General features: G+C 45.9%; 1 protein-coding gene across 1 annotated transcript in view; it reads left to right on the forward strand.

The window, feature by feature from the left end:
* The first annotated feature begins 10062 nt into the window (after window positions 1–10062).
* LOC115192368 (capping protein, Arp2/3 and myosin-I linker protein 3) overlaps window positions 10063–22784 on the forward strand; it is a 53992-nt gene continuing 41270 nt past the window's right edge. The window contains exons 1-6 of the mRNA XM_029750777.1: window positions 10063–10224; window positions 12426–12520; window positions 15120–15170; window positions 15260–15319; window positions 15671–15792; window positions 15912–16006. Of these exons, the coding sequence (XP_029606637.1) occupies window positions 10092–10224; window positions 12426–12520; window positions 15120–15170; window positions 15260–15319; window positions 15671–15792; window positions 15912–16006 (556 nt within the window). The 5' untranslated portion in view covers window positions 10063–10091. The remainder of the gene's footprint in view (window positions 10225–12425; window positions 12521–15119; window positions 15171–15259; window positions 15320–15670; window positions 15793–15911; window positions 16007–22784) is intronic.

A 22784-nucleotide genomic window follows, 5' to 3' on the forward strand; every position in this document is an offset into this window, starting at 1 on the left:
TTTATTATGGATTCCCATTAGCTGCTGCCAATGCAGCAGCTACTCTTCCTGGGGTCTAACAGAATTAAGGCAGTTTATACAATTTTAAAAACATTACAATACAGTCACATAATTCACAACACACTGTGTGCCCTCAGGCCCCTACTCCACCACTATCCCATATCTACAGTACTAAATCCATGTGTGTGTGTGTGTGTGTGTGTGTGTGTGTGTGTGTGTGTGTGTGTGTGTGTGTGTGTGTGTGTGTGTGTGTGTGTGTGTGTGTGTGTGTGTGTGTGTGTGTGTATGCATGTGTCTGTGCCAATGTTTGTGTTGCTTCACAGTCCCCGCTGTTCCATAAGGTGTTTTTTTATCTGTTTTTTTTAAATCTAATTTTACTGCTTGCGTCAGTTACTTGATATTGAATAGAGTTCCATGTAGTCATGGCTCTATGTACTATTGTGTGCCTCTCATAGTCTGTTCTGGACTTTGGGACTGTGAAGAGACCTTTTGTGACATGTCTTGTTGGGTATGCATGGGTGTCCAAGTTGTGTGCCAGTAGTTTAGACAGACAGCTCAGTGCATTTAACATGTCAATACCTCTCATAAATAAAAGTAGTGATGAAGTCAATTTCTCCTCCACTTTCAGCCAGGAGAAATTGACATGCATATTATCAATATTAGCTCTCTGTGTACATCCAAGTGTCACGTGCTGACCAGTAAAGGGGTTATTTGTTATTGTAGTTTGGTCAGGACGTGGCAGGGGGTGTTTGTTTTATGTGGTTCGGGGTTTGTTGGGCTATGTTATCATGTAAGAGGGATGTTTGTTTAGAGTGTTCCAGGGGTTTTGGTCTATGTTCTAGGTTAGTGTTTTTCTATGTTCAGTCTAGTTTTCTACTTCTATGTTTAGGGTTTGTTGATTGACCTTCAATTGGAGGCAGCTGTTCCTCGTTGCCTCTGATTGAAGGTCCTATGTATAGGGGTGTTTGTGCTATGGGGGTTTGTGGGTAGTTGTTTCCTGTTTTGTGTCTGTGCACCTGACAGGACTGTTTAGTGTCGTTCGTTGTTTTGTATACGTGATTTGTTTGTTTTTCCTTCTTTTGATTTAATAAAGCAGATGAGTATACACGTTCCCACTGCACCTTGGTCTAATCCTTACGACGCCCGTTACACCAAGGGCCAGCCGTGCTACCCTGTTCTGAGCCAATTGCAATTTTCCTAAGTCCTTTTTTGTGGCACCTGACGACACGACTGAACAGTAGTCAAGGTGCGACAAAACTAGGGCCTGTAGGACCTGTCTTGTTGATAATGTTGTTAAGAAGGCAGAGCATTGCTTTATTATAGACAGACTTCTCCCCATCTTAGCTACTACTGCATCATTATGTTTTGACCATGACAGTTTACAATCTACGGTTACTCCAAGCAGTTTAGTCATCTCAACTTGCTCAATTTCCACATTATTTATTAGAAGATTTAGTTGAGGTTTAGGGTTTAGTGGGTGTTTTGTTCCAAATACAATGCTTTTAGTTTTAGAAATATTTGGTTCTAACTTATTCCTTGCCACCCACTCTGAAACTAACTTCAGCTCTTTGTTGAGTGTTGCAGTCATTTCAGTCGCTGTAGTAGCTGATGTGTATAGTGTTGAGTCATTCGCATACATAGACACTCTGGCTTTACTCAAAGTCAGTGGCATGTCGTTAGTAAAAAATGTAAAAAGCAAGGGGCCTAAACAGCTACCCTGGGGAATTCCTGATTCTAACTGGATTATATTTGAGAGGCTTCCATTAAAGAACACCCTCTGTGTTCTATTAGACAAGTAACTCTTTATCCACATTATAGCAGGGGGTGTAAAGCCATAACACATACATTTTTCCAGCAGCAGACTATGATCGATAATGTTAAAAGTCTAACAAGACAGCCCCCACAATCATTTTATCATCAATTTCTCTCAGCCAATCATCAGTCATTTGTGTAAGTGCTGTGCTTGTTGAGTGTCCGTCCCTATAAGCATACTGAAATTCTGTTGTCAATTTGTTTACTGTGAAATAGCATTGTATCTGGTCAAACACAATTTTTCCCAGAAGTTTACTAAGGGTTGGTAAAAGGCTAATTGGTCGGCTATTTGAGCCAGTAAAGAGGGCTTTACTATTCTTGAGTAGCAGAATTACTTTAGCTTCCATCCAGGCCTGAGGGCACATGCTCTCTATTAGGCTTAAATTGATGATGTGTCAAATAGGAGTGGCAATATCGTCTGCTATTATCCTCAGTAATTTTCCATCCAGATTGTCAGACCATGGTGGCTTGTCATTGTTGATAGACAACAATACTTTTTTCACCTCTTCCCCACTGACTTTACGGAATTCAAAAGTACAATTCTTGTCTTTCATAATTTGGTCCGATATACTTGGATGTGCAGTGTCAGCGTTTGTTGCTAGTATGTCATCCCTAAGTTTGCTTATCTTGCCAATGAAAAAGTAATTAAAGTAGTTTGCAATATCAGTGGGCTTTGTGATGAATGAGCCATCTGATTCAAGGAATGAAGGAGCCGAGTTGTTTTTTCTTCCCAGAATGTCATTTAAGGTGCTCCAAAGCTTTTTGCGATCATTCTTTATATAATTTATCTTTGTTTCATACTGTAGTTTATTTTTATTTTTCTTTAGTTTAGTCACATGATTTCTTAATTTGCAGTACGTTTGCCAATTAGTTGGTCTGCCAGACTTAATTGCCATACCTTTTGCCTCATCCCTCTCCACCATACAATTGTTCAATTCTTCATCAATCCAAGGGGATTTAACAGTTTTTACAGTCATTTTCTTAATGGGTGCGTGCTTATTAACTGGATTAAGTAGTTTCATAAATGCGTCAAGTGCAGTGTTTGGTTGCTTCTCATTACACACCACAGACCAGCAAATATTCTTTACATCATCAACACCACTACAAAACGTATTGTATGACCTCTTATACACTATATTAGGCCAAGCCTTTGGAATGTTGGTTATATGGCTATTATATTGTGATCACTACATCCTATGGATTTAGATACTGCTTTAAAGCAAATATCTGCAGCATTAGTAAAGATGTGATCAATACATGTTGATGATTTCATTCCTGTGCTGTTTGTAACTGCCCTGGTAAGTTGACTGACAACCACTGGTTACAGTTTGAAGTTTTTTCCTAAGTGGGCAGCTTGATGATAACCAGTCAATATAAATCAGTCAATATAAATCACCCAGAAAATATACTTCTCTGTTGATATCACATACATTATCAAGCATTTCACATATATTATCCAGATTCTGACTCTTTGCACTTAGTGGTCTATAGTAGCTTCCCACAAGAATGGGCTTTAGGTGAGTCAGATGAACCTGTAGCCATATTACTTCAACAGTATTTAACATTAGATTGTCTCTAAGCTTTACAGGAATGTGTTTCTGAATATAGACCGCAACACCACCGTTGGCATTTCTGTCTTTTCGGTAGATGTTATAACCATGTTATAACCATGTATTGCTACCACTGTATCACCATGTATTGCTACCAAGATATTATCTAAGTGAGTTTCAGAGATAGTCAGAAAATGAATGTCATCTGTTACAAGCAAGTTATTGACTTCATGGACCTTGTTTCTTAGGCTACATATGTTAATATTAGCTATTTTTAGCCCTTTTCTGGGTTGCTTGATTGTTTTTAATGCTTTACTGGGAAGCTTATCAGGGGTAGACTAACTCATGTTATTTACATTGGAGCTGATAGTGCAGGGTGAGCTGCATAAAGTAGTATTCCTACTATTACACATCGCCTCAGTGCTAACAGTGTAACTCTGGTTTATAGGTTCATGATTACTGCTTACAACAGCTGTAGGATAAACAGATGTATTTGGTGAAATTAGGGGTACATAAATTAAATTACTTACATTGCGTTTGCCAATGCCCCTAAGATCATGTACATTTGATGTAGCATTATGACAACTCATTGTCACAATGGTAGGGATTAACTGAGTTGGTCTTGGATCAGAGGCAGTTGCAGAGGCAGTTACAGTGTGTTATGTGTGGCGGATATGTTGGATTTATCGAACGCATGCATCAAACTGTACGGTTTGACAGAAATGGTAGCAGAAGGGGAATGTTGAATTTTTGTTGCACACATATCTAGATGATGCTGCATACTATTTTGCGCAATAACACTGTCAGTGTGATCGAGGCATAATCTACAACATAAACTCATCAAAAAAAAGAAACGTCCCTTTTTCAGGACCCTGTCTTTCAAAGATAACTCGTAAAAATCCAAATAACTTCACAGATCTTCATTGTAAAGGGCTTAAACACTGTTTCCCATGCTTGCTCAATGAACCATAAACAATTCATGAACATGCACCTGTGGAACGGTCGTTAAGACACTAACAGCTTACAGACGGTAGGCAATTAAGGTCACAGTTATGAAAACTTAGGACACTAAAGAGGCCTTTCTACTGCCTGAAAAACACCAAAAGAAAGATGCCCAGGGTCCCTGCTCATCTGTGTGAACGTGCCTTAGGCATGCTGCAAGGAGGCATGAGGACTGCAGATGTGGCCAGAGCAATAAATTGCACTGTCCGTACTGTGAGACGCCTAAGACAGAGCTACAGGGAGACAGGACGGACAGCTGATCGTCCTCGAAGTGGCAGACCACGTGTAACAACACCTGCACAGGATCGGCACATCCAAACATCACACCTGCTGGACAGGTAGAGGATGGCAACAACAACTGCCCGAGTTACACCAGGAACGCACAGTTCCACTTACCAGATGATCATTTGAAACTGAACTTCTTGTTGGAAGTTATTCTTGAAAAGGGAGAAGCTAACAAATTAGCAACAACATTCTCTTTGATAACACCTGCTGCAGCTGCTGCAAACTAGCTGTCAACAAAAGCTAACTAACTAGACCGTGGGAAAACTACTGCTCGCTATTGCGCATTGACCTGTTGGCCTTCAAGAAGGTAGAAGTTTCCATACCTCATTGTAAAAACGGTCCCACCCATTAAGTCAAAATGTGATTGGTTGATTCCATTGTTGTTATTGAGTCTAGTTGAAACAATTGTCACTCCAAAATGTTGCCCTAATTAAGTTGAATGGCAGATGCCTTTATCTAGCTTCTGATAGCCAATGGCTTACTTAGCTAGCTAGATCTTTCTCCCAAGAGACAAGAAATGAAAAATCTCTTCAGTGTTAACCCGTCCCTTTCCAACAAAAACTGAAGAGATTAAATCAGAAAACCTAATATCATTATCATTATTATTATTATATTATTATAATTTATATTTTATAAATCCTTAGCCCTTCTCTGAAAGTGTAGAAGGCCCAGTGTTCACCACTGTGTTTGGATTAGTAATAATTTGTAGAGTGGCTCTATTTTCCCTCAGCATGTACTTTTTCACTATTCTGAATGTCTAAAGAATCCATTTGTTGTTCTGAAATATGACCACAGAAATACTGGACATTTTGAACTCTTATTATGGTGTGATTTGACAAAATTACAGTACGACATGGTCTTGAAATGGACTTGCATGTTTCTGGTCTCAGTTTTGACTCGGTCTCGGCCCTCCTCCAGTCTTGGTCTTGACTCGGACTCGATTTGCACCGATCTTTGTCTTGAATCGGTCTTTAGGTGATCTCGAACACAACACTGCTGTGAGGGCCCTCAGTGCCAGGACTAATTTCTTTATGTTCCTGAGATTAAATAGTTGCCGTCGTGCCTTCTTCACCAAGGTGTCTGTGTGGTTTGAGCTTTTCAGCTCCTCAGAGATGTGTACGCCAAGGAACTTGAGGTTTTTGACCGTGTCCACGGCAGCCCCGTTGATGAGGATGGGGGCATGCTCAGCCTGGTTCCTCATGAAGTCCACAATCAACTTATTTTCTGACGTTGATGGAGAGGTTGTTAACCTGGCACCATGCCGTCAGAGTGACTACCTCCTCCCTGTAGGCTGTCTCATTGTTGGTACTCCTACTACTGTCATATCGTCAGTGAACTTGATGATGGAGTTGGAACTGTGTGAGGCCACACAGTCGTGGGTATACAGGAAATACAGGAGGGGACTGAGGACGCACCCTTATGGGACCCCGTGTTGAGAATTGGTGTCGAGGAGGTAATGTTGCCTATCTACACCACCTGGGGGCGGCCCGTCAGGAAGTCAAGGACCCAGTTGCATAGGGAGGTCTGCACATGCTCTGAGGGCGTGGATAGGGATGCCGTCTGGGTCAGCAGCCTTGGGAGGGTCAACACGTTTGAATGACTTACACATGTCCTCCATGGAGACCGTAAGTACGTAGCCCTTGTTGTCCTCAGGGGCTCTCCTCGTCCACTCAAAGTTGTCATTGTGCTCGAAGCGTGAGAAAAAAGTGTTTCACTCGTCCGGTAGGGTGGCGTTGGTGTCCACGATGTGGCTGGCTTTCTGTTTGTAATCCATGATCATTAGGAGCCCCTGCCACATACACCATGTGTCCCACCCGCTGAATTGCTCCTCCACTTTGTCCCTATAGTTGTTTTTCGCCATCTTGATCGATCTGCAGAGGTCATATTTGTACTGTTTAACCATACTATTGTCCCCGGTCACCTTGCCGTGTTTATAAGCAGCATCTCTCTCCTTTAGTTTCCCTACAAGGCTGCCATTGTACAGGATGAGCAATGACTAGAATACAGTATATGCATACACTACCGTTCAAAAGTTTGGGGTCACTTAGAAATTCCCTTGTTTTTGAAAGTAAAGCTCATTTTTGTCCATTAAAATAGCATCAAATTGATCAGAAATACAGCGTAGACATTGTTAATGTTGTAAATGACTATTGTAGCTGGAAACAGCAGATTTTTTATGGAATATCTTCATAGGCGTACAGAGGCCCATATCAGCAACCATCACTCCTGTGTTCCAATGGCACGTTGTGTTAGCTAATCCAAGTTTATCATTTAAAAGGCTAATTGATCATTTGAAACCCCTTTTGCAGTTATGTTAGCACAGCTGAAAACTTTTGTTCTGATTAAAGAACCAATAAAACTGGCCATCTTTAGACAAATTGATTATCTGGAGCATCAGCATATGTGGGTTCGATTACAGGCTCAAAATATCCAGAAACAAATAACTTTCTTCTGAAACTCGTCCGTCTATTCTTGTTCTGAGAAATGAAGACTATTACATGCGAGAAATTGCCAAGAAACTGAAGATCTCGTACAACACTGTGTACTACTCCCTTCACAGAACAGTGCAAACTGGCTCTAACCATAATAGAAAAAGGAATCGGAGGCCCCAGTGCACAACTGAGCAAGAGGACAAGTACATTAAAGTGTCTAGTTTGAGAAACAGACGCCTCACAAGTCCTCAAATGGCAGCTTCGTTAAATAGTACCTGCAAAACACCAGTCTCAAAGTTAACAGTGAAGAGGTGACTCCGTGATGCTGGCCTTCTTGGATTAGCTGACACAACATGGCATTGGAACACAGGAGTGAAGGTTGCAGATAATGGGCCTCTGTACGCTTATGTTGATATTCCATAAAATAATCTGCCATTTCCAGCTACAATAGTCATTTACAAAATTAACAATGTCTACACTGTTTTCTGATCAATGTCATGTTATTGTAATGGACAAAAAATGTGCTTTTCTTTCAAAAACAAGGACATTTCTAAGTGACCCCAAACTTTTGAACGGTAGTGTATAAAGTGGGTTAAACAGTATGTAAACACTGTTAAAGTGACCAGTGTACAATGTCTCTATACTGTACATGGGGCAGCAGAACCTAAGGTACAGGGTGGAGTACCGGGTGGTAGCTGGCTAGTAACAGTGATTCAAGTTCAAGGCAGGGTACCGGGCAGTGGCCGGCTAGTGATGTTTGTTCAACAGTCTGATGGCCTGGAGATAGAAGCTGTTTTTCAGTCTCTCTGTCCCGGCTTTGATACACCTGTACTGTCTCCGTCTGCTAGATGGTAGCAGGGTGAACAGGGCGTGGCTCGGGTGGCTGAGGTCCTTGATGATCTTCTTGGCCTTCCTATGACACCGGGTGCTGTAGATGTCCTGGAGGGCAGGCAATGTGACCCCGGTGATGCGTTGGGCTGACTGCACCACCCTCTGAAGAGCCATGGGGTTGCGGCGCTGGAGAGAGAGACGCGCTCCAGCCATTTCTGATCCTTCCCTTCACAGCAACTCCACTCAACCACCAGTCATGGTCATGGAGCTTAGGGCATGAATAATACAGGAGTAGATAGTGTATATAGATGCACTGGGGCTTTAGTGGGCAGATAGTCTAGATAAAACACTGCACTCAAATACACCAATCTAAACATGCTCTCTCTAGAGCAGCATCTTACCCCGTTCTCCTCACATTACATAAAGATACAATGTGAGAGCCCCAGTGTCAACCAAATAGGCTACAATAAACATATTCAAACAATTATCAAACAAAATGACAATAAAAATCTTTCAAAATGATTACAAAGTCTAAAACAAAATGAGTTACTGCAATTAGGTCCTCATTTCAAATTAAGACAGGGTTATAGCATCATGCACATTATATTCCTATATTTGATCATTGAGATTTATATGAACTAGTCATAATTATAATCATTCAATGAGGGAATGAAAATGTTGAGGAGCTCACCCAGAATGACAGTGAAGGAGAGGAAATGAATTATATCTATATCATTACTGTGGTACACAATTAAAAACCTAAGAAATCTCTCCTTCTCCCTCAATCTCTCTCTGTCTGTCGTTCTCTCTATCTGTTGTGTCAATTTGTAGCATATATTGATGGATGTAAAGATGGTTAGCTATACCGACAAGGCCTGTAATTGCCAACAGGATCAATATCATACTGTGTGCCTATAGCTGCCCTGTATACAGACTCCTACAGTCCAATTGACTCACTGAGTAAGGCTGAAAACAGAAAAGTACTGAGCTGCTTGTATGACACACTTTGACATCTAAGATTAAACACCTGCTAACAAAATGTCATATATTTTGAATTTATATTTGTATGTTTGTTTATCTCCTGATCTTGACAAAACAACTTTTGTTATGTAATAAGCAGGAGAAAATGATAGATGCACTGGAGCTTCCGCTAAGGAAGTCCAGAGGACATATGACTAAAACAATTATTCCCACTTTATGATCACAAGTTGTTTTGAGTTGTTTTGTTGAGATCAAAATACAATTTTCTCATGATTATTACATAACAAAAGTTGTTTTGTCAAGATCAGGAGATAAACAAACATACAAATATAAATTCTAAATATATTACATGTTGTTGGCAGGTGTTTAAAATCTTAGATGTCAAAGTGTGTCATACAAGCATACAAACGATACAAACACACAAACTATTACATTTTGTTAGGTTGAGTTTAATATTAGATATCAAAGTGTGTCTTTAAAAGTGACAATGGGTCATGTCAGATAGATTTTGAGGGACGTTTAATCCATGTTCTGGGGCCAGGACTAAAATAGCTAAAGATTATTAGTAACATCCACTACTGTTGTGCAAGACACTTAACCCCTAAACTGTTCCAGGGGCGCTCCACTGCGGCTGACCCTATTTTGGTGTGTGTGGTGTGTGTGTGTGTGTGGTCCCTTAATATCTATGCTATGGTATGGTCCCGCCATCCCGGAGGTGTTGGAATAACATACGGGAAGCACTCTTTTCACCCCTCTTCGATCCCGAAATGACTTTTTCTAGCAGGTTAGTTTAATTAATGTAGCAGGTTAGGAGACTGAGGTCAAGGTTAGGAAAGCGTTAGGGTTAGCAAAAATGTTCTCCTAACCTGCTACGAAAATCCACTTGTATCTAAGTGGCTTGAAAATAGTGTCCCCATAACATACAGCAACCTCTGATTTGGAAGCCATATATTACCACTAGTTTTCCATCCGTAGCATAATTGTGTTGAAACGTGTCACCGCCTTTTCTATCAGTAGCATCACTATCCTCCTCATCATCTATTGATCAGTATTAGTAAATCTTATAGCCCACTGTATCTCCTATTCTTTCAATTGTCTCTTTCCAACTCTCCTCCTCCCTTCCACCGCTGCGCGCTCTCTCACGTTGGCACATTAAACTATTCTCTGAGAGCGGGTTTAGCAGCAGTCAGATGGTGGTATGCTTCCGAGAGAAGCAATCCGTTCGGTCCATTATTGCGAAAGGAAAAGGGGCGGCGATAGAGGAAGAAGAGACATGGCATCTAAAGACATAACTGCCTCTTGTTTCGTCAGTGTGAGCAGGGATATTACAGGTAGGGAAACATTTCAACATTATTCCTATTCCCATTATCTCGATCATCACCATCTGTAACGTGTACGGATTCTGGCTTTTCCCAGTCTGCGACTGAACAGGCGCATTGGGGGGTTTATAAGCAACACCTCTTTCATATATGCTAGTGCCACCAAGCTTTGTGTGTCATTCTTTATATGTCATCATCTAGGCTAAACGTGCTTTGCATTATTTGAGCATTTAAAGTTCGACAATTATGTAAAGCAAAGACATCCTGCTTGCACGGGATTTAGGATAAAAGCACAGCAGGCAGATCATGTAAAATCCCCAGGCCTGGGCCATAGGAAAAGGGGCGTTGTGAAAATCATCGTGTGCATCACGCGTGGGTTTAGTCGCTTATGGTGTGATCTGCATTCAGAAATTCATACCAGGTTGTAAGAATAGGAATTGTTACCCTCTCAGCGTGTTGGCAGTGAGCATGGTTTTTCTTTGTCTGCTGTGTGTGTGTGTGTGTGAGTGACAGAGAGAGAGAGAGAGAGATAGAGTGTGTGAGTGAGTGATTGTGAAAGATAGCGAGGGGGAGCAGCATGCATTTTCTTGCCAACAATTTGCATGTATTCTTCACTTTCCTTTATTGACAAGCCAGACATGGACACTGTATGCTACACTTCTCATTAGTAGAATTCTCAGATGATGAGGCTGCCATTGAGTTGACACAAGCTTACGTCTCAAAAACTCACACCATCAGGCCACACGCACGCTCACGCACGCTCACACCTACATCACACACACGCTCGCACACACGCTTTGGCCTACCTACCTAGCTACACACATATTCTCTCACCCTCTAACCAACACCACACACACATGCTCGCGTTTGCAGGGAGTCTCTGCTGCGATAATTATTCCTAATGGCTCTATTAACCACACTGTGATAATTAATTCAGTGGAATCCCTGCCTTTCAATCCACTCACCTACCTGCCAGCCACTTCACTCTGCCTCAGATAGACAGCTATATAGCAGCAGACTCCAGGTGGCCAGAGCCAAAACGCCATCTATGTTTAAACAGTCATCATGGTGTTCAGATCATCATCTTCTTCATCATCATTATCAGAACATTACTCTAACGATCCTGTCAGAACAATCAGACTCAGCAGCATTCTCTTATTTGACCATGCATTAGTCGCGAGTGAAGTACAGCACATTCAGGGCTTTGGATGGTTGGTTATCCATAATCTAATACCTTTCACCATCTCACCATCTCACCCTCTCCTCGTGTCCTCCTCTTTAGCCTCGCCCCTGTCTCTCTGATGGTGACTCTCTATGTCAGTGTGCCTGTCTGTCTGTGAGGGGATGTCCTCAGGCCAAGCCAGGTTATCTGCAGGTGTCTGGCGGGGGGGGGGTTACACCTCTGACTGGGATTCTATGTGACATCAATGCCTCGGTGACTGAGACTCACTTGAGAAGAGAGGATCCATGTGGTTGCTGGTAGTAGTCATGTTGTGCACATAAGGTAGTTTGTGTGGGAAGAAAAATATTGGCAATGTATTCTGAATCTTATTAATAACAGAATTAATGCGATTGCAGGTTTTCGCCTATGAAACACACAATTAATAATAATAAGATGTTTGATGGTTTATTTGGATTATTAGATGAGCAATAATGAAAAGCCAAAAGTGCTTGTAGTATGCATAATACAAGACAATGAAGAGATAGTAATGGAACAAATACAACAACAAACAGGAGAAAAAAAACTGGCAGTTTTTTGTCTCGATCCAGTCTCACCAGCCTCAAGTACTGTATTCCAGCTCTGGCTTCCATATATATAAAAAAAATGCTCTCTATTTTATGGCTTCATTCTGTCCTCGCTCACATATCCTTGTTTTATTGGGCAATTTCTGTGCGCCTGCCATTGAAAACAGTACTGTTATTTACTTTTTAGTGTAAGATCCAACGGTTTTGGAGACTCAATGGTTTTATCCTCTGATAATCTCCCTCTGTTTATGAAATGCCAGATGTACGTTTTTAATGACACGGTTGGTCTGTCTTCAGTTGTATGGCCAAAGGGCTGCACACGCAAATATCAAGCTTTTCTCTTTCACAGTTCTGACGTACTGTGTACTTGGCTGATGTGTGTCATTTGTGTGTGTGTGAAATGTTTGCTTCGTGTGTTGCGTGTATTAGTGTGTATCTGACCATGTGGGATGGTTTTCTATTTACAGAGAGTATCAGGAAGATTGTTGACAAGTCATCCATCAAGTTTATACGCGGCATTAAGCTTGACACCAAAAATGGCAAGTCAGAGGACCGGATACTGGTGAGTACTGTTTTATCTGAAGAACTTCGTCTGGTGAAAACAACATTTGCTATATTGATGCGCTGGCTGCGGAGTGGGTGGTATTCCCATAGATCGTTGTTGATCTATTGATATAGAGGAGTTCTCCAGGCCGTCCACACACAGTACTACTCCGTCCCTCACTACGTCAATACAAGTCTGATGCAGTGGAGGATTCCTCCACAAGACATCGGATGGAAACCTGATGCTTGGTTTAGGAGAGACATGATGCAACATAGGCAGTATTGAAGTGCAATTAATCACTATGGTCAGTTACAGACGGAACACAAGCTATGGCCAGACTGGCCACATGCCATGAATATATTGAGTTGATATGCTGCTGCTTCCCCACACCGGCTGTGCCTGTCTGTGCATTGTGGTGGGACAATGTAGGACACAGAGGTCTGTAAGAGCATCAGCTTGGGGAGGGACCTGTTTGAGGCTCTGTCTCTGTGAGACCCTGGTGGTGGAGGCAGTGCCAGGCGCGGGCGGACCTCTGCCTTTGATACTGGGGTGCTTTCATCAGAGAATATGGGGCAAAGATGTGAAATCTTCAATAGAGGAGCTGCAGCCCTGCCAGCTTATAGGACTACATCTGGGCAAGTGAGCTCTTAAGTGTATAGATCCCAACCTATGTAAGTAGAGAAAACAGGCAAAAGTATAAGAAATAGAACAACCAAATAACTGAGACTGTACTAACAATTCCACATCAAACTGCATTGAAATGTTTTCATGTTTATGTGCTCCTGAAAACTACCAGCTGATGAGGCAATGGGCTCACACCCCCAGCTGGGCAGACTAGGCCTTGGCAGGGAGTCGTTCCCTCGATGACTGCTTAATGATTCATTATAGGGCGAGTTGGAAGAGTTTTGCAATGTGCACCCATTGATATTCAGGGACTATGTCTCTCTGCCAGGACAATGTTATCCATTAAATCCTTGCTGTCCAATCTCTCTCTGCTAAATGGTTCCTTTTTTACTCTGAACTAGAGTAGGGTATCTGTCTGGAATTCTGGTCTCTGTGGTGCGTAGATTAAGGCTGAGGAGAGGGTTAGTAGGATTTAAGCGGTCAAGGTAAAGCTTGGGGAAGGGTTTGGGTTAAGAGTAGGGCTTGCTGATAAAGCCTGAGCGAGGGTTAATGTTTTAAGGTAGGTTCAAGTTCAGGCTGGTAGGTTCTTCTTTCATTGTTTGTCTTCCTCTCCCATCAGGTTTGCTTGAGGCCATGTCATGTACTTTAAATTAGGCTTTGGTTTCCTTGCTTGTGAATTATTTAACCAGGTACTGGAAGTACCTTATTCATGTCTAACAGTTGCCTTACCCCCTTTATCAAGCCAATAAGAAAAGACAGGCATCATCTTTTCTCCAGAAACAGACACATAATGATATGATGTGTGCAGCGTGTCTCTTTGATCAGGAAGACTTTGATAATGACTTCTCTCCCGGGGGGGGTAACTGTCTCCCCTTCTCTCCTGCACCATCAGCATGATTTACTTGTATATACTCATATGGTACAGTACTCACACACTGTATCCACTGCCACCTCCTACCCAGTATACCCCCCCCCCAACTCATCACGTTAATGTGATACAATCCCCACGTTGTAATTAACTCCTTCAGACAGTGTCTTTGAAGTGGTGGAATGCAGGAGTCTCTCTCTCTCTCTCTCTCTCTCTCTCTCTCTCTCTGTAACTTCAGATACTATCGTTGTGGTTTGCTGTTGTTGCGTGTGGGTGTTGTGGCTGCCGGCAAGTGTTTGGCTCTGATGAGTAGAACCAAGCACCTCTCTCCCCGAAATGCAAAAGAGAGGGATAGCCACAATTAAATTGCTGCATTTTATTAAGAAGGCATACTGTACTAGTTAGTGTTTCTAGAGAGAGATTGAATGAGAGAGAGAGAGAGAGAGGCAGAGAAAGATAGCCGGAGAGAGAAAGGCAGAAGAGAAAAATGTTCCTCCATCCCTCCTTGGGGAGATGTTTAAAGGGGGCATCAGAGATGAAGGAGCAAATGATCAGGAGCGAAGGAGCAGAAAAAAGAGCAGAGGACGAGAGTCAGAGAGAGGGAGGGAGAGAGCAACTGAAACATATTTGCTGTTTGTCTATCCGGTTTCAAAAAAAGTATATACTGTGCTGTAGCAATATTTACAAAATGTTCTTCGCTCTCCTCTAAAAGATGGAGACAGGAGCATGAGAATAGGGTATATAGAGATTGTGTTTGTAGCCGAAGGTGATTGTATGTGTGTGAGTACGTGTACAGTACACGTGGGTGTGTGTGTGTATGCGGGCAGACGGGTGAATGTGGGTGCTTTTAAATCACTTCCCTATGGAACTATTATTGTTGTGACCATTTCTATAAACCATCTTAATACACATCCTGAGAAGGCAATCATCCCCGGTATACAGCATAGCCCATCAAAGCATGACGCTGTGGCAGAAAAGATTCCTGCCCAGATCGATAGGTGAATACAGAGAGTACTCCTCGTTTCACCCTCTCCGTTACCACGGCAACCCATGAGAGCATTGGATGTGCAGTGAACTTTTGCTCAGTATGGATGTCATTTGTTAATGTTTCTCCGTCTGACTCAGGTCCTCACAACATGGAGACTCTATTTCCTGACAGTCAAGGTTCCAACAAAGGTAGCCATCATGACCACTATGTCATTAGGTACTGTTTACCATACACCAAACTCTCAGCATTATGTTAACAGATGTGCATTTTATTACAGATTGAGGTGACATTTAACTTCTTGGAGATCCGAGCCATGAACAGTCACCCAGAGTTTCAGGCGAGTAACATATGCCAGATTAACTGAGGTTTTGAATGGCCATGTTGGTGCATCGTCCATGTGGCCTCTTTTATTTGAACGGATTAGTTGTTTGAACAGATTTATAATGGAGTAGGCCTATTAGCAACATCATCTCAACATCTGAGCAATCAATCAAATCAGTTAATCTAATCTACAATATGGAGATACTGTATGAGGATCTTAATTCATGTAAGTAGAGCTACAGCAATTGGGACTCTGCTTGGATATTTACTGCAATTAACTGTTAGTTATCTGGCATCATGCCGAAAATCACTGGTCCGTCTATCACTCTGTTCATTGAAACGATGTTGTTGTTGTTTTCCTATGCAGGTCGTCATAGACTTGGACAAGTCCACTTATTCCCTGAGGCTTCAGTCACGTGACCACCTCAGTCATGTGGTCAGCCACGTTAACTTTGCCCTGTCCAGAATATTCAACAACTCTGTTTTCTCGTAAGTGTCCATTTTCAGGCAGCATAGACTCCTGTACCTGACAGCTTTGAAACCCAGACAAATTATAAATAATGTTAGCTATTATGTCCCTTATGAAACTTGTCCCCTCTCTCTCTCAGTCCCTCCATCTGTCATTCAGACAGTGACCTTTCTGAGGGAAGCAGGAAGTACTCCCCCAGCTCAGAGACATCTGTGGAAACCCAGAGGGCCTGTGGTAAGAAACGCACAGACAGGCAGGAAGACAGACGGACACACATATACAGACTGCATAAGAGACAGATTCTAGTTGATGATTGACAGACAGGAAATTGTTGAGTAGATTGAAACGAGAGGCTGAAAGCAGGTCCTCATTAAGTGACAAATGGATAGAGAACCCCACTGCACTGCATGCCGTACATATTTTCAAGTTAATTCTTAGCTTTTTACACAGACATTGTAAACGTAGGGTAATTGCACTGCTTGTCATCTCTATTTTCTCTCTCTCAGTGAAACAAACACCTGCTCTGTACCCCTGTCCAGCAGTCAAATAACCAAATCGCCCTCTAGTGGCCTCATGGGTGGAATGTTGTTCATATTTTTAATCATTTCATAATTAATAAACATATTGTTTTTTTTAAATGCTGAATATCCAGTGTTTCTACAGTACCAGTCAAAAGTTTGGACACACCTACTCATTCAAGGGTTTTTCTTTATTTTTGCTATTTTCTACATTGTAGAATAATAGTGAAGACATCAAAACTATGAAATAACATATATGGAATCATATAGTAACCAAAAAACTTTTAAACAAATCAAAATATATTTTATATTTGAGATTTTTCAAAGTAGTCAACCTTTGCCTTGATGACAGCTTTGCACACTTTTGGCATACCCTCAACCAGCTTCACCTGGAATGCTTTTCCAACAGTCTTGAAGGAGTTCCCATATATGCTGAGTACTTGTTGGCTGCTTTTCCTTCACTCTGCGGTCCAACTCATCCCAAACCATCTCAATTGGGTTGAGGTCAGGTGATTGTGGAGACCAGGTGATCTGATGCAGCACTCCATCTCTAACGGCTGTCGTAATGAGGGGATCAAGGTGCAGCTTGTTGAGTGCTCATGATTTTATTCCACTATGAAACACTTGAACAAAATAACAAAACGAAAACAAGCCAACAGTTCTGTCAGGTACAGAAAACTAAACAGAAAACAACTACCCACAAACACAGGTGGGAAAAGGCTGCCTAAATATGATTCCTAATCAGAGACAACGATAGACAGCTGCCTCTGATTAGGAACCATACTCGGCCCAAAACAAAGAAATACAAAACATAGAATGCCCACCCCTGACCTAACAAAATAGAGAAATAAACTGTCTCTCTCAGGTCAGGGCGTGACAGTACCCCCCCCCCCCCCCCTAAGGTGCGGACTCCCGGCCGCAAACCTGAACCTATAGGGGAGGGTCCGGGTGGGCATCTATTCTTGGCGGCAGCTCTGGTTCGGGGCATAGCCCCCACTCCACCCACTGATCCCCCCGCTTCTGTGTCGCCGGAGGAACCAGACCGTGGATCATCGCCGGAGGCCCTGAACTGCCGACCGCCGCTGAAGACTCTGGACTGCAGGCCGTCGCTGGAGACTCTGGGCTGCAGGCCGTCTCAGGAGGTTCCGGGCTGCAGGCCGTCTCAGGTGGTTCCGGGCTGCAGGCCGTCTCAGGAGGTTCCGGGCTGCAGGCCGTCTCAGGAGCTTCCGGGCTGCAGGCCGTCTCAGGAGGTTCTGGGCTGCAGGCCGTCTCAGGAGGTTCCAGGCTGCAGAGCGTTGCTGGAGGCTACGGACTGGGGAGCGTCGCTGGAGGCTCCGGACTGGGGAGCATCGCTGGAGGCTCCGGACTGGGGAGCGTCGCTGGAGGCTCCGGACTGGGGAGCGTCGCTGAAGGCTCCGGACTGGGGAGCGTCGCTGAAGGCTCCGGGCTGGAGGGCGTCGCTGGAGGGCGTCGCTGAAGGCTCCGGACTGGAGAGCGTCGCTGTAGGTTCTGGACTGGGGACCGTCGCTGCAGGCTCCGTGCCATGGATCAACACTACAGGTTCCGCGCCATGGATCATCACTGGAGGCTTTGTGCCATGGATCATCACTGGAGGCTCCGGGCCATGGATTATCACTGGAGGCTTCGTGCCATGGATCATCTCTACAGGCTCCGGGTCATGGATCATCCCTACAGGCTTCTTGCCATGGATTATCCCTACAGGCTCCGGGCCATGGATTATCACTGGAGGCTTCATGCCATGAATCATCCCTACAGGCTCCGGGCCATGGATCATCACTGGAAGCTTCGTGCCATGGATCGTCACTGGAGGCTTCGGACCATAGATCATCACTGGAAGCTCCTTACGTGGAGCTGGAACAGGTCTCACCGGACTGGGGAGACGCACTGGAGACAGGGTGCGCAGAGCTGGCACAGGGTATACTGGGCCGTGGAGGTGCACTGGAGGGAGAGTGCGAGGAGCAGGCACAGGACGTACTGGGCTGTGGAGGCGCACTGGAGGGTGAGTGCGAAGAGCAGGCACATGCTCACCACGATAAGCACGGGGAGTTGGCTCAGGTCTCAACCCTGACTCCGCCAATCTACCCGTGTGCCCCCCCAAAAGAATTGGGGGTTACCTCTCGTGTTTCTCCGGCAGGCTTCTGTATCTCTCCAATACTTGCCCCCGAGTCCAGTCTATCCTCTCTCGCAACTCCTCCAGAGACCAAGAATCCATCTCCTCTCGGGCACGCTGCTTGATCCAGTTGTGGTGGGTAGTTCTGTAACGGCTGTCGTAATGAGGGGACCAAGGTGCAGCGTGTTGAGTGCTCATGATTTTATTCCACTATGAAACACTTGAACAAAATAACTAAACGAAAACAAGCCAACAGCTCTGTCAGGTACAGAAAACTAAACAGAAAACAACTACCCACAAACACAGGTGGGAAAAGGCTGCCTAAGTATGATTCCTAGTCAGAGACAACGATAGACAGCTGCCTCTGATTAGGAACCATACTCGGCCCAAAACAAAGAAATACAAAACATAGAATGCCCACCCCTGACCTAACAAAATAGAGAAATAAACTGTCTCTCTCAGGTCAGGGCGTGACAGTACCCCCCCCCCCCCCCAACGGTGCGGACTCCCGGCCGCAAACCTGAACCTATAGGGGAGGGTCCGGGTGGGCATCTATTCTTGGCGGCAGCTCTGGTTCGGGGCATAGCCCCCACTCCACCCACTGATCCCCCCGCTTCTGTGTCGCCGGAGGAACCAGACCGTGGATCATCGCCGGAGGCCCTGAACTGCCGACCGCGGCTGAAGACTCTGGACTGCAGGCCGTCGCTGGAGACTCTGGGCTGCAGGCCGTCTCAGGAGGTTCCGGGCTGCAGGCCGTCTCAGGAGGTTCCGGGCTGCAGGCCGTCTCAGGAGGTTCCGGGCTGCAGGCCGTCTCAGGAGGTTCCGGGCTGCAGGCCGTCTCAGGAGGTTCCGGGCTGCAGGCCGTCTCAGGAGGTTCTGGGCTGCAGGCCGTCTCAGGAGGTTCCAGGCTGCAGAGCGTTGCTGGAGGCTACGGACTGGGGAGCGTCGCTGGAGGCTCCGGACTGGGGAGCATCGCTGGAGGCTCCGGACTGGGGAGCGTTGCTGGAGGCTCCGGACTGGGGAGCGTCGCTGAAGGCTCCGGACTGGGGAGCGTCGCTGAAGGCTCCGGGCTGGAGGGCGTCGCTGGAGGGCGTCGCTGAAGGCTCCGGACTGGAGAGCGTCGCTGTAGGTTCCGGACTGGGGACCGTCGCTGCAGGCTCCGTGCCATGGATCAACACTACAGGTTCCGCGCCATGGATCATCACTGGAGGCTTTGTGCCATGGATCATCACTGGAGGCTCCGGGCCATGGATTATCACTGGAGGCTTCGTGCCATGGATCATCTCTACAGGCTCCGGGTCATGGATCATCCCTACAGGCTTCTTGCCATGGATTATCCCTACAGGCTCCGGGCCATGGATTATCACTGGAGGCTTCATGCCATGAATCATCCCTACAGGCTCCGGGCCATGGATCATCACTGGAAGCTTCGTGCCATGGATCGTCACTGGAGGCTTCGGACCATAGATCATCACTGGAAGCTCCTTACGTGGAGCTGGAACAGGTCTCACCGGACTGGGGAGACGCACTGGAGACAGGGTGCGCAGAGCTGGCACAGGGTATACTGGGCCGTGGAGGTGCACTGGAGGGAGAGTGCGAGGAGCAGGCACAGGACGTACTGGGCTGTGGAGGCGCACTGGAGGGTGAGTGCGAAGAGCAGGCACATGCTCACCACGATAAGCACGGGGAGTTGGCTCAGGTCTCAACCCTGACTCCGCCAATCTACCCGTGTGCCCCCCCAAAAGAATTGGGGGTTACCTCTCGTGTTTCTCCGGCAGGCTTCTGTATCTCTCCAATACTTGCCCCCAAGTCCAGTCTATCCTCTCTCGCAACTCCTCCAGAGACCAAGAATCCATCTCCTCTCGGGCACGCTGCTTGATCCAGTTGTGGTGGGTAGTTCTGTAACGGCTGTCGTAATGAGGGGACCAAGGTGCAGCGTGTTGAGTGCTCATGATTTTATTCCACTATGAAACACTTGAACAAAATAACTAAACGAAAACAAGCCAACAGCTCTGTCAGGTACAGAAAACTAAACAGAAAACAACTACCCACAAACACAGGTGGGAAAAGGCTGCCTAAGTATGATTCCTAGTCAGAGACAACGATAGACAGCTGCCTCTGATTAGGAACCATACTCGGCCCAAAACAAAGAAATACAAAACATAGAAGGCCCACCCCTGACCTAACAAAATAGAGAAATAAACTGTCTCTCTCAGGTCAGGGCGTGACAGTACCCCCCCCCCCCCCCAACGGTGCGGACTCCCGGCCGCAAACCTGAACCTATAGGGGAGGGTCCGGGTGGGCATCTATTCTTGGCGGCAGCTCTGGTTCGGGGCATAGCCCCCACTCCACCCACTGATCCCCCCGCTTCTGTGTCGCCGGAGGAACCAGACCGTGGATCATCGCCGGAGGCCCTGAACTGCCGACCGCGGCTGAAGACTCTGGACTGCAGGCCGTCGCTGGAGACTCTGGGCTGCAGGCCGTCTCAGGAGGTTCCGGGCTGCAGGCCGTCTCAGGAGGTTCCGGGCTGCAGGCCGTCTCAGGAGGTTCCGGGCTGCAGGCCGTCTCAGGAGGTTCCGGGCTGCAGGCCGTCTCAGGAGGTTCCGGGCTGCAGGCCGTCTCAGGAGGTTCTGGGCTGCAGGCCGTCTCAGGAGGTTCCAGGCTGCAGAGCGTTGCTGGAGGCTACGGACTGGGGAGCGTCGCTGGAGGCTCCGGACTGGGGAGCATCGCTGGAGGCTCCGGACTGGGGAGCGTTGCTGGAGGCTCCGGACTGGGGAGCGTCGCTGAAGGCTCCGGACTGGGGAGCGTCGCTGAAGGCTCCGGGCTGGAGGGCGTCGCTGGAGGGCGTCGCTGAAGGCTCCGGACTGGAGAGCGTCGCTGTAGGTTCCGGACTGGGGACCGTCGCTGCAGGCTCCGTGCCATGGATCAACACTACAGGTTCCGCGCCATGGATCATCACTGGAGGCTTTGTGCCATGGATCATCACTGGAGGCTCCGGGCCATGGATTATCACTGGAGGCTTCGTGCCATGGATCATCTCTACAGGCTCCGGGTCATGGATCATCCCTACAGGCTTCTTGCCATGCATTATCCCTACAGGCTCCGGGCCATGGATTATCACTGGAGGCTTCATGCCATGAATCATCCCTACAGGCTCCGGGCCATGGATCATCACTGGAAGCTTCGTGCCATGGATCGTCACTGGAGGCTTCGGACCATAGATCATCACTGGAAGCTCCTTACGTGGAGCTGGAACAGGTCTCACCGGACTGGGGAGACGCACTGGAGACAGGGTGCGCAGAGCTGGCACAGGGTATACTGGGCCGTGGAGGTGCACTGGAGGGAGAGTGCGAGGAGCAGGCACATGACGTACTGGGCTGTGGAGGCGCACTGGAGGGAGAGTGCGAGGAGCAGGCACATGCTCACCACGATAAGCACGGGGAGTTGGCTCAGGTCTCAACCCTGACTCCGCCAATCTACCCGTGTGCCCCCCCCAAAAAATTGGGGGTTACCTCTCGTGTTTCTCCGGCAGGCTTCTGTATCTCTCCAATACTTGCCCCCGAGTCCAGTCTATCCTCTCTCGCAACTCCTCCAGAGACCAGGAATCCATCTCCTCTCGGGCACGCTGCTTGATCCAGTTGTGGTGGGTAGTTCTGTAACGGCTGTCGTAATGAGGGGACCAAGGTGCAGCGTGTTGAGTGCTCATGATTTTATTCCACTATGAAACACTTGAACAAAATAACTAAACGAAAACAAGCCAACAGTTCTGTCAGGTACAGAAAACTAAACAGAAAACAACTACCCACAAACACAGGTGGGAAAAGGCTGCCTAAGTATGATTCCTAGTCAGAGACAACGATAGACAGCTGCCTCTGATTAGGAACCATACTCGGCCCAAAACAAAGAAATACAAAACATAGAATGCCCACTCCACACCCTGACCTAACAAAATAGAGAAATAAACCGTCTCTCTCAGGTCAGGGCGTGACACCATCACTCTAATCTTGGACCTTACATAGCCTGGAGGTGTGTTGGGTCATTGTCCTGTTGAAAAACAAATGATAGTCCCACTAAGCGCAAACCAGATGGGATGGCGTATCGCTGCAGAATGCTGTGGTAGCCATGCTGGTGACAGTGGTTCTTCCTGTAAAAGTTGCGTCATACTGCAGTATACCTTCATCCTCATCATTCAGTTAATTGAAATTCAAATTTGAAGTCGTGCAAAATTATCAGTTTCTATTTGGTTTAAATCGCCCATTCATTGTCAGGTAGAGACACATTAGGCCTTGGGACCCAAAAGCATAATCAGTGCTCTAACTCCCCCTTGCGGTGGTTTGGAGCAATGAAGCACTGATGCAGGGTA

This window comes from Salmo trutta, chromosome 4 (genome assembly GCF_901001165.1).
Source record: "Salmo trutta chromosome 4, fSalTru1.1, whole genome shotgun sequence".
Classification (NCBI taxonomy): Eukaryota; Metazoa; Chordata; class Actinopteri; order Salmoniformes; family Salmonidae; genus Salmo; species Salmo trutta.